Source organism: Elephantulus edwardii, unplaced genomic scaffold, assembly GCF_000299155.1.
Source record: "Elephantulus edwardii isolate Elephantulus edwardi_28Jun2011 unplaced genomic scaffold, EleEdw1.0 scaffold00067, whole genome shotgun sequence".
Classification (NCBI taxonomy): Eukaryota; Metazoa; Chordata; class Mammalia; order Macroscelidea; family Macroscelididae; genus Elephantulus; species Elephantulus edwardii.
Window position 1 is genome coordinate 8196480 of NW_006399817.1, and position 13275 is coordinate 8209754.

The window sequence follows — 13275 nt, forward strand, 5'->3', positions numbered from 1 at the left end:
CATTTTAAAATTTTTCCCAACAAGTGACCATACCAATTTGTTCCAACTTCTCACCAACATTTAGTATTATTTCTTTTTTTTTTTACAATTCGGTAAAAGAAAAGTAGCTTCTTATTATTTTAGCTCCAAATTACTACAGAACATTAAAAGAAGATGGAAGGAGTATACAGAATCACTGTACCAAAAGGAATTGGTTGACACAGAAGAACAGAAGAATTTCATGAGACAACTTATGAATAAGAGCCTGTGATGATGAATAAAGTTCAAGCTGCTCTGAAAAAATCAGACCAAAAACACAATGCCTCGGGAATTGATGGCATACCAATTGACATATTTCAACAAACAGATGCTGCCCTGGATGTGCTCACTAAGATGTGCCAAGGAATCTGGAGGACAGCCACCTGGACAATTGATTGGAAAAGATCTCTATTTGTTCCCATTTCAAAGAAAGGTGACCGGACAGAGTGTGCTAATTATTGAACAACATCATTAATATCACATTTAAGCAAGATTCTGCTGAAAATGATCCAAAAAAATGACTGGAACAGAACATCAACAGAGAACTGCCAGATGTGCAGGCTGGGTTTAGAAGACACCATGGTACTAGGGATCTTATAGCTAATGTTAGATGGATCTTGGCTGAAAGCAGAGAGTACCAGAAGAACATCTATGTATGTTTCATTGACTATGCAAAGGCATTTGACTGGATCACAACAAACTGGCTAACTCTGAGAAGAATGGGTATTCTAGAACACTTGATCATGTTTATTCAAAACCTGTACTTGGACCAGGAGGAAGTTGTCAGAACAGAGCAAGGAAACACTACATGATTCAAAATTGGGAAGTATGTATGCCAGGGATGTGTCCTATCTCCATACCTTTTCAATCTATATGCAGAACAGATCATCTGGGAAGCTGGGCTCTATGAGGAGGAATGTGGCACCAGGATTGGAGGAAGACTCATCAACAATCTCTGTTATGCACATGACACAACCCTGCTTGCTGAAACTGATAAAGACTTGAAGCACTTGGGGCAGAAGGTCAAGGATTTCAGCCTTCAATATAGATTGAAGCTCAATATCAAGAAAACAGAGATTCTCACCACTGGGCCAATTGGCAACATCATGATAGATGGTGAAGATATTGAGATTTTTATCAGCTTCTGTTTGCTTGGCTCCACAATCAACATTCTTGGTACCAAAAGCCAGGAAATTAAAAGATGAATCACACTGGACAAGTCTGCTGTCAGGGACCTCTTCAAAGTACTGAAAAGCAACAATGTCAGTCTGGAGATTAAGGTATGCCTGATCCAGGCCTTAGTCTTTGCAATCACTTGCTATGCATCAGAAAGCTGGACAAAGACTAGGAATGATAAAAAGAGAATTGATGTCTTTGAGCTGTTGTACTGGAGAATAATATTGAATATACCATAGACTGCTAAGAGAACAAACAGGTTTGGAGTGAGTGTTGACAGTTTACTGTTTATAACCAATCTGTTATTTTGTTGAAAGATGACCTGCAAAGATAGCTTCAAATTCACATTCCAAGTAGTTATCTTAGGGTTAGAGTCGCAGGAGTTACTCTAGTCCCTTAATAGTCCCTTAGACCTGGCTGCCTTTTTTTTTAGGTTGTTTTGTGTTTTACATTTCTCCCCCATGGTACCTATTGCATTGCTGGTCAAAACACTAGTAGTGGTAACCAGGTACCACCCTCTAGTTCTTCTGAGCTTTGGTTAGAAGATGCGGTTCATGTGGGTTATTAGTCCCAGGAACTGGTTTCTTTTTTCAGATGACACAACCCTGTTTGCTGAAACGGAGGGGGACCTGAAGTACTTGTTGCAGCAGGTCAAGGACTGCAGCCTTCAATATGGATTGAAGCTCAATATCAAGAAAACAAAGATTCTCACCACTGGGCTAATTGGCAGCATCATGGTAGACGGTGAAGAGCTTGAGATTTTTAACAGCTTCAGTTTGCTTAGATCTACAATCAATATTCTTGGTATCAGCAGCCAGGAAATTAAAAGACAAATTGCATTGGGCAAGTCTGCTGTCAGAGACCTCTCCAAAGGACTGAAGAGCAACAATGTCAGGGTGGAGATTAAGGTGTGCCTGATTCAGGTCATGGTCTTTACAATTACTTGCTATGCATCAAAGAGCTGTACAACAACTAGGGATGATAGAAAGAGAATTGATGCCTTTGAGCTGTGGTGCTGGAGAAGAGTATTGAATATACTATGGACTGCTAGGAGAACAAACAAGTCCATCCTAGAGATCATGAGACCAGTCTGCTCTTTGGAGGCAAGGGTTCTGAAGCTCCATTTGACATACCTTGGAATGTTGCAAGGCAGGATCAGTCCTTGGAGACAGACGTCATACTTGGGAGGGTGGAGGGACAGCCAAGAAAGGAAGACCCTCAATGAGATGGATCGATTCAATGATTAGATTAATGGGGGTCAGTGTGTCAGAGACAATTAAGATTGGCATAAGATAGAGCAGGGTTTTAGGACTGCTGTACATAGGGTTATGAGTTGCAGGCAACTCTACAACACATAACAACAACTAGCAATATGCAGATGACACGATCTTGCTTTCATTATTCTCACTGAGACTTTGATCAGTATATTATCTGGTCTGGATTCCTGCATAACTCCTAGTTCGTGGAACTTTCTATCTTTCAGTTAAACCTTATTTTTATTTCTTTGGTTTACAAGTGCTATTCACTAAGGAATATGTTCCCAGAGCGCCCTTTATTTTTTTTAAAGACTTTTTTATTATTATTTGAGTGAAAGTTTACATTTCATATTGGTTTTTCATTAAACATTGATACATTTTCCCCCATCCATTCATTATTGCATTTTTCTTCCTCCCCTCCCTCCCCCCAATTCGGTCTTCTCTTTGAAAAGTAAAAGAAAAATTCTTTCAATGTTATACAACCCGCCCCCCAAATGCACTCTACTATGCAGCCTTCACTCTGGACTCTTGTCATGATAATAATACCTAATCATATATTATTTTTAAACAGTTCTCTCCCTTATCTGTTTCAATGCAGTATACATTATTTGTCCCCTCTTTCTCAGTCCCGCCAACCCTGATGTTAGTCCCGTTTTACAATAGTAGCACTATGCAGTATTTGTCCTTTTGTGACTGAGATATTTCACTCAGCATAATATCCTCCAGGATCATCCATTTTGAATAATATTTCATGAGTTCTTTGTTTTTCACTGCAGCATAGTATTCCATTGCATGAATATACCAGAGTTTCTCTATCCATTCATTTAGTGACGGGCATTGTGTTGTTTCCAACTCTTTGCTATTGTGAACAAAGCTGAAATAAACATAGGTATGCAAGTATCTGTTTGGGTGGCATTTATGGTTTCTTTAGGGTATATTCCCAGCAGTGGGATTGCTGGGTCAAACTATATCTCTATTTGCAACTTTTTGAGAAAGCACCATACAGCCTTCCATAGTGGCTGCACCATTTTATACTCCTCCAACAGTGAATAAGGGTACCAGTTTCTCCACAACCTCTGCAGCATTTGTTGTTTTCTGTTCTGCTGAATTTTGCTATTCTTACTGGAGTGAGATGATATCTCATAGTTGTTTTGAGTTTCATCTCTCTTAGAGCTGAGATTTTGAACATTTTTTCATGTGTTTGTTTGCCATCTGAATGTCTTCTTTGGTGAAGTGTCTGTTCATATCCTGTGCCCATTTTTCAGTTGGATTCTTCTCCTTTATTTTGTTGTGGTGTATTTTTATTTCTTAAAAAAAATCTTTGTTCTATAAAACTGTAATGGGGACAGTGTTGGCTCAGTAGCAGGATTCTTCCTTTCTGACATCAAATAAGAGTAAGATTCAACAGCACTGCTGTTGTATATTTATTTCCAGTTGTGGTCAAGTTGGCTCACTCATGGTAACCCCACACTCATAACAGAACGAAATAATTCCCACTCTAATGCCAACTTCATCGGGTTTGCTCAAGCCCATTGTAGTCACTGAGTCAATTGATCTCACTGAGGATTGTTGGGAAACATGGGCTCAGTTCTCAACAAAGGACACTCTGCCATGACCCATCTGTCATTTGAGGCCTGTGTATTGTTATGATGTCAAACAGGCTTCATAGGAGCCTTCAGACTCAGACAAGCTAGCAAGGAAGGCCTGATGGTCTACTTCCAATAATTAGTCCATGAAAACTTGTGGATAACAAATGAACATTGTTGGATCACAAGCAGCTTATCTTATTCTCCACCACACACATCACAGCCTTCTGATGCTTTGATATTTCAGCACTAAACATGAGCTATTTAAACAGTAAAATCATCAACAAAACACACAAAAAATGTTAGGATTGTGGCACTAAATAGTCCCTGAAAGGGACACTTATTTACACTATGAGAGTTCAAATAAGAAGACAGGGCATTATTGTGTTCAAGCTCAGCTGGAAACAGCCCAGACAATTGACTCAGAGTTTTTGCTATTGTACACATAATAGAGAGAGCATCTTAAGAAATCAGATCTCCTGTCAACCTGGAAAAACTCCCCACAAAAGGTAGAAGGAAAAGGATGCATTTTATTATCCAACACACATTAATGTAGAATGTGACACACATCACATGCAATCTGCTGGAGACTGCAAAGATAAAAGTAATGTTACCTTTTCATAACCAAGCAGATGCAACCCATTTAACATATATCCTCAAGGGTAAGAGTAACTAGACTTGCAAGTAAGAGTAAGAGTCAACAGCAGTGCCATTGTATATTTCTTTTCAGTTGTTGTCAAGTTGGCTCACTCATGGTAAACCCACATGTATAACAGAACAAACCGTTTCCCAGTCTAGTGCCAACTTCATCTGTTATGCTCGAGTGCACTGTAGTCACTGGGTCAATCACTGTCATTGAGTATTATTCTCCATTTTACCAAACATATCCTTTTATGGCAATAAGCCTTCCCCAATAATGCATTAAAATAATCAAACAAAAATCTAGGATAACCTTCTATAACCCACTGGGGGTTTTCCTTGGCTGATTTTTAGAAGATGACCACCAGGCCTTTTTTCCTAATCTGTCTTACTCTGAAACCTCTGCTACAACCTGTCCACTGGGGCAGGGGTGAGGTGTGGGGAGGAAATAGGAAGGACCTGGTGTGAAAAACAATGTATTTGAATTTAGTAAATAAACTAGTATAAAAGATAATGTAAAATAGAATGTTTAGGAATGATTGTATGAATCACAATGTAAATGAACAATTATATAAGATACAACATATGTGAATGAAACATTCTGCAAAGGTATTATTATATGGACATCAAGAAAAAAATATTAAAAACAAAACAAAAACAACCTGTCCACCATGGGTGACCCTGCTGGTATTGGAAATTCCAGTGGCATAGCCTCCAGAGTCACAGTAATACACAAGCTTCCACAGTAAAATCATCTGACAGAAAGTAGTGATATCACACATGCTCTCTGCTGCAGAGTCAGCTGTCTCAGTGGCCAGTCAGATTTCTGAGGTAAATCTTTAGGGGAGGGCACTGCCTATCTTTCTCATTATAGCTGATGGATTCAAACCGCTGACTTCTCCATAAGCAGCCTAACAGGCTCTGTGCTCAGCCTCAGGGCTCCTGGATATCATACATGTTGTTAGGTGCTGGTCAGGTGCCTCCAACTCCTGGACCCTCTATCTGTAACAGAGCAAAACTGTCCTCACATCCTGTGCCTTACTCAACTTCACTGCTGTGCTTAGTACATACATCACAAATTGACTGGCAATTGGGATGACCACCTGTGTTTGTTAATTGTCTTTATCCAAAGGAGGGAGGGGGGAAAATTCTCTTCTTGTTAGCAACTTGAGATTAGTTCCTTTAAGTGCATGCAGATTTGGAAATTCCCCTTCTTTATTTGACTTTTTTTTTTTAATGCGGATGACACACCCTGCTTGCTGAAACTGAGGAGGACCTGAAGCACTTGTTGCAGAAGGTCAAGGACTACAGCCTTCAATATGGATTGAGGCTCAAAATCAAGAAGACAAAGATTCTCACCACTGGGTCAATTGGCAGCATCAGGACTGATGGTGAAGAGATTGAAATTTTTCACAGCTTTAGTTTGCTTGGCTCCACAGTCAACCAGCAGCCAGGAAATCAGGAGGCAGTCGTCAGAACAGAGCAGGGCAACACTGCATCGTTCAAAATTGGGAAGGGTGTACATCAGGGATGTGTCCTGTCTCCATACCTTTTCAACCTGTATGCAGAGCAGATTATCTGAGAGGCGGGGCTCTATGAGGAGAGGCGTGGCATTAGGATTGGTGGACGATCTATCAACAATCTGCGTTATGCAGATGACACAACCTTGTTCACTGAAACTGAGGAGGACCTCATGCACTTACTGCAGAGGGTCAAGGACTGCAGCCTTCAATATGGACTGAGGCTCAATGTCAAGAAGACAAAAATTCTCACCACTGGACCAATCGGTAGCATCAGGATGGACGGCGAAGAGATTGAGATTGTTCACAGCTTCAGTTTGCTCGGTCCACGGTCAACACTCTTGGCACCAGCAGTCAGGAAATAAAAAAACGTATTGCAATGGGAAAGTCTGCGGTTAGGGACCTCTCCAAAGTACTGAAGAGCAACAATGTCTCTCTGGAGACTAAGGTCCACCTGGTACAGGCCATGGTTTTTGCAATCACTTGTTATGCATCAGAGAGTTGGACAATGACTAGGGAGGATAGAAGGAGAATTGACGCCTTTGAGCTGTGGTGCTGGAGAAGAGTATTGAATGTACCATGGACTGCCAAGAAAACAAACAGATTCATCGTAGAGAGGGTTAAACCAGGCTGCTCCTTGGAGGCAAGGATTCTGGGGCTTCGTCTGACATACTTTGGACATGTTGTAAGGAGAGACAGGTCTTTAGAGAGGGACATGATGCTGGGGAGAGTGGAGGGACAGCGCAGGAGGGGAAGACCCTCTATGAGGTGGATTGATTCAGTGACTGGGGTACTCGGGATGGGTTTGTCAGAGGCAATGAGATTGGCACAGGATAGAGCACGGTTTAGGGCTGTTGTACATAGGGTCGCTATGAGTCGCAAACGACTTGACAGCACATAACAACAACAACACTGTGATGGGAAAATCTGCTGTTAGGGACCTCTCCAAAGTACTGAAGAGCAATGGTGTCACTCTGGAGACTCTTGATACAGGCCATAGTCTTTGAAATCACTTGCTATGCATCAGAGAGCTGGACAATGACTAGGGAGGATAGGAGAATTGATGCCTTTGACCTATGGTGCTGGAGAAGAATATTGAATATACCATGGACTGTTAAGAAAACAAATAGGTTCATCCTGGAGAGGGTTACACTGGGCTGTTCCTTGGAGGCAAGGACTCTGAAGCTTCGTCTGGCATACTTTGGACATGTTGCAAGGAGGGACCAGTTCTTGGAGTGGGACGTCAAGCTTGGGAGAGTGGAGGGACAGCGCAGGATAGGAAGACCCTCGATGAAGTGGATTGATTCAGGGACTGGAATAATGGGGGGTGGGTGTGTTGGAGACAGTGAGACTGGCACAGGATTGAGTAGAGTTCAGGGCTGTTGTACATAGGGTCACTATGAGTTGCAGGTGACTCGATGGCACATAACAAGAACAACAACAATTAGAATGAGAGCCTGGGGAAAACAAACAAATAAACACACCGCCAAAACCAACAAACCACCTCTAGGAAAGATCCTGCTAAAGGGAACACTTTTTCTTCTTTTTAACAAATTATTAAGTTGGCTCTGACTCATTCACTCACATCGACTCCATGTGTGCTAAATATGAACTTTTCAGGTCTTTAATCGTGCATTTTATTGCTCACCACTCTCAGCTGTCCAATGTGAAATAGAAAAGGCTCTATAGAGAAAAGACCCTCTCAGACACTTGAAGGAGACCTATCCTTGAGAAGGGGTGGGGGGAGAAACTATCACAGTCACAGGCACCAGGCAGAGATGCACGGAGACTTCCTCTCGAATTACTGAAACACCTAAATACTCTACACTTGAAGTACAGAACAGGAAGCTCTGAATTTCAGAATAGTAAACTCTGTATGAGCCATCACCCAACCAATGTCTTCCAAAACTTTGCCTCCATTGATTTTTTCAAACTCTTCTGTCTTTTGCTTGCTCCTAATTAGAGCCTCTACTCTTTTTTTACTCTAAACACAGTTTACTCATTTCAGATTCAGCATCTTTCTAATGTAGTACATTCTGCTACCTTCTGCCCTTCTCCGTCCCTCTTCTCAGTCAAGCCAGATGGTTCTCATCCATCAAACCTCAAATCCAAACCCACGTCTGGATGCAGATGACTCTGGCCCACTCCTGTACTTTGGACTCCTGGGCTCCTTATTTTTAAAGCTCCCCTTATGCTTTCTCTCTGAAGCTGAGATATTGCCAGGAATTTTTCCTTGAAGATTCAGCATCAGAGTGAGATTCCAAAACCAATCTCTCCCTCATTCCTGATACCTCCTCTGGGTTTCTCCTACGGCCAGAAGAGAATAGAGACTCATTTGCCAGATCATGAAAACAAAGGCCAATTTTCAGGAATATTGTTTTTTCCTAATCTGAAAAGATTGACTTCTTCATGTGGAAGTTTTTGAAATGACATAGCAAAAAGGCAATGTCAACTGTTACACATTGGACTAGTGGCAAGAAACTGTGCTGCAATCCCAGTTGCACACAGTTCAAATCCACCAGCTGCTCCACAAGAGAAGGATGGGCAATCTCCTCTTGCATGATTAACTGCCTCTGAAAACCTGCAAGAGGGTCACTTATGGGTCGGTTTCCAACTCGATGGCACACAACAAAAACAACAACAAGAAGTAAAAAAAAAATGGTTGCTGAATAGCAGCTTTTAAAAAAGTGAGTCATTAAAAAAAATAAAATTAAAAAAAGTGAGTCATTCCTTGCTGTGAAGCAAAATTATAAATTATGAATAGAACAGCTCCTTAATTCCATGGATTTATTTGGAAAATAGAGGTACTATTGATCAAGGATGTGCCAATGTTTTGTATAAGGCATAAAGGTACAATGATAGAGCTAATGTTGCTATGAGGTACTAAAATTCTTTTTCCCCCCTGAAACATAAGACTGTTAGAATCCCGTCTCAGTCAGAATATCTGAGCTGTCGCCAACAATGACTCCAGCAGTAGTATTCAAGGAAGATGCATTTAGCCTGAGAGAATTCGCTTAAGTCAGAGGCGCTCATCTCGAATTGCACAGCTTCCCTTCATAGCCATTGCATATGTCACCCATTAGTTCATCTCACCTATTTATACTTACACAATGAAGAGCAGAATTCTTTCTCCAAATCTGCAACTCAATTTAAATAAGGCAATCAGAGCTCTCGGGGCCTAGTGAGTAAGGAGATGTGCTGTCAACCCAGACAGATAATAGTTCAAATCCACCATGTGCTCCTTGAGGAAAAAATAGGCAAACTCTTCCCTTGCTATTTATGGTTTCTGTAAATTACTGGAGAGTCAGTTCCAACCTAACAGCAATGAGTTGTTGAGTTGAATCGGAACTCGGTGGATACAGGAAGGCAAGGCTGGAGGAAAGGTTCTATTCAAACTTCACATGTAAAATAGTTTTTAAATGGGTTTTAAACAAAACCTTAAACATTTATTCCAGTTTATACAGTTCTGCTTATCTGCAGATAGCATGCTATTAAGGAGACTTGTATGATATGGTAATAAAATGGAACGTTAAAAAAAAAGCAGCTAGTACCAAATAAGTGGTGAGCCCTAGTGGCCTAGTGGTAAGGAGCTGTGCTGCCATACCAAAGGAGCTCATGGTTCAAATCCACTAGCTGCTCAGTGGGAGAGGGATGGGTGATTTACTGCAAACCTGCTGGAGGGTCAGCTATGAGTCAGTTTTGATTTGACCATACACAACAACAATAACCCAATAGCAAGTCACTGAACATCTAACATAACCTCCAGTCCCAGGAACAGATTAAGAACAACAAGACACTTAATTTGACTAAGACAGATACATCCTGAAATAAGGTTTGGTTCAACTGCACACAACAACCTAGGTTACAGAGAATATATAAGAAAGGTGAGTCAATATACTTTTACAGCAAGGAGAGATGAGGCTTGATTAAATGGGTTTCAACTTAGTTTTCCATAAAGAGCTGTTCCCAGAACAGGATGTATCCTGATTGCAGTATTATTGCAAATAACAACAACTTGTTATTTTTATGGGGGAAGAAAACGGGAATCAATGAACAATAGGATTGGAAGGAGTCTTTATAGCAGACTCATTAAAATGTCAACTTAAAATATCTTTGCTTATCTAGTATTATTTCAAGACTGTTGAAAAGAAAAATCTTCACTGTTTTCTGGTTCTCCAGGAGTTGCTTTACCTCTTATTTGCTTTCGAAAGGACTATTAGTGGTGTTCTTTACATAGTCTCATGACAAGGAAAGCTATTAAAAGGAAAGCACCAAGTGAATTATTTGAAAAGGGCTACAACTGGGGCTTTGTTCTTTCTAGGCAGGTACAGATTACAGATACCAATACATCTCTGACAATACTTTTATCAAATGAGAAGGACCACAAGTTCTTGTCAGTTCTAATGAAGACAAGAGGTGTTGGAGCAAAGGAACAGAGCTTTCATGTAGCTGCTCCACACTAAGCAGGGTACTTACAAAGCAGTGAGATAACCCTCCAAGTAGCCGGCTGCAAACATGATGATCTCATTGCTCAGGGCCTGAGACCCATACCCTGCTCTGATCTCCAAGACGCCCCAGCCTGTAGTTTGTATGGAGTCGTTGTAAAAGCCGTAAGCATCACCATTCTTGTCCAGTACATTCTTGATTTGTATTGTCTTTTCAGAACTCATCCAGTACGCCGTTGCATAGTGGACATCTGGAAGGAAAGAAAAGGGAGTAATGACAGATCACTATTTAACTGTGTTGCTGACACAATTTTCCCATCTATCCAACAATTCCTACATGTTTTCTTTATAAAACTTCAATTCTACTTAAATTGAGAAAGCTGGTTGTATAGCTTGTGTTACAAGTAGAGAAGAAAAGAACTCCACCCAGATCTTGAGAGATGTGGCTAAAGCTCACAGAGCTGCTGAAGGAAGGAGCCCAGAAAAGCGCCGTAGAGGTAGCTGCATTAGAGGCTGTGGTCCCAGGCAGGATCAGAGCTGAAGCACCCCTTGACTGGTCAGCAACTTTTCCATTCTCCTCAGTAGTCGAGGCAAAACACTACTGTTCTCACAGGTGCCTTATCCTGTCTCTTCTGCTTAATTCTCTACATTGAAACTAATGTCTATGAATCCCTCAACTTCAAGACCATTCAGGAATTCATCCATACTGAGTCTCATTTCTTCTCTCTTGTCTATCTTAAGCCCTCTACACACATTCTTGCTTGCAGTGCCCTTGGAACTTTCTTCCATCTAGAAGTTCTTTGGAAGAAAAGCTTGGCAATTTACTTCTGAAAAATCAGCCATGGAAAATCCTGTGGAGCACAGTTCTATTCTGACACACATGGGTCAAGATGACTTGGGACAAATTCCACAGCACCTGCCATGCTGTACCAGGGGCTACGCTGGACGCTGGTGACAGAGCACTGAGCACAGCTGGCACGTTTGCAGCTCTCCCCTCTGGAGAGGGCAGTGTGCCCCACAGTTCACTTCCTCAGCTTCCTCACTCACCTTATTTCAGCCTAGTGTTCATCACCACTGTGCCACCATGTCACCAATGCAATCCTTGCACCTAAGGTCACATGGTCTTCCAGAAGTGTGTGCCACTGACACACACTCTCATTCTTTTGTTGTTGTTGTTAATTTGTTTTGTATTTTAATGCTCCTTTTTTAAAACCAATTTTAATGAAAGTTTAGAGACTTTGGATTTCCATTCACTCACTGTTGCACTTTTCTCCCTGCCCAACCTCCCCCCAGTTCACTCTTCTCTTTGAAAAGTAAAGGAAAAATTCTTTCATTGTTAGACAATCCCTCCCCCAAGTCTACTCCACTATGCAGCCTTCATTCTGGATTCCTGTCATGACAATAATACCTAATCGTATATCCCTTTTAAACAGTTCTCTCCCTCATCTGTTTCAATGCAGTATACATAATTTATCCCATTTTCTCAGTCTCCCTACAACCTCAGTGTCAGTCCTGTTTTACAAGGACACCCACTCTCATTCTTAAAGTTCTTTGCTTTATGGTATCTACGACATCTCTCTCCTCAATCTCCTCTTTTCTCTTTCTCCTTCATGGTTCCTTCTTTATCTTGTATACCCAAATGCACACTGGATAACACTATCTGGATGATTCTATAAGCACTGAAATTTAGAAATAATCCCAGAGAAACTTCATATTCTCTACTTGCTCATCTTCCATCTTCTGCTTTCTCCCTCCATTATCTCTCAGTCAGAAACCTGAGTGAACTTCCTGATTCCCTCTATCTTCCCTACAAAGTATATTTAATCAACCAAGATCACCTAAATATCCCACCAGTCTCTACCTCATCATCTCCACATTCCTATGCTAGCTTAAGTATCAAAGCTTGTCTAAACTATAGAACAGATTTTTTAAAAGCATCCCTGACCTCTAATCCATTCCTTGTCACAGTAATTCTTGAAAAGGAAATCCTGATTTGCTAACTGGTCTCCTAAAGGTCAATGGCTTTCATTTCTTCTAAGTAAATACAGTACCTGAGCTTACATTCTTGGCTCTCATATCTGGTTTCTACCTGATTGTCCAGCTTCCTCAACACCAGTCCATCTACTTTATGACCCAGAAACCATTATACATTATCAACTCTCCGATTCTACACTGTCAATACTTCTGATTGAGCATGTGCAGTTTCCTTTGCCTATGATTTTCTTGCTTGTTAACTGTCTAGGAAGCTCAAAATTGCTATTAAGATGAAGTAGAACCCTTTGATTTTCTCTAAAAGCTCAACATCCCTCATGTATGTCTTCATTTTAGGCTTCATCACATAGCTTATAGTCAGCCACAGCCAAAGATTTTCACCACTGGACCAATTGGCAGCATCAGGATGGAAGGTGAAGAGATTGAGATTGTTCACAGCTTTAGTCCGCTTAGCTCCACAATCAACACTCTTGGCACCAGCAGCCAGGAAATTAAAAGACGTATTGCGATGGGAAAGTCTGCTGTTAGGGACCTCTCTAAAGTACTGAAGAGCAATGGCATCTCTCTGGAGACTAAGGTGTGTCTTTGCTATCACTTGTTATGCATCAGAGAGTTGTACAATGATGAGGGAGGATAGAAGGTG

General features: G+C 41.1%; 1 protein-coding gene across 1 annotated transcript in view; it reads right to left on the reverse strand.

Moving 5' to 3' along the window:
- Nucleotides 1-10883, reverse strand: part of PLBD1 (phospholipase B domain containing 1) — a 67670-nt gene extending 56787 nt beyond the window's left edge. Inside the window, exon 1 of the mRNA XM_006888476.1 lies at nucleotides 10672-10883. Within this exon, the coding sequence (XP_006888538.1) occupies nucleotides 10672-10865 (194 nt within the window). The 5' untranslated portion in view covers nucleotides 10866-10883. The remainder of the gene's footprint in view (nucleotides 1-10671) is intronic.
- Nucleotides 10884-13275: the final 2392 nt, after the last annotated feature.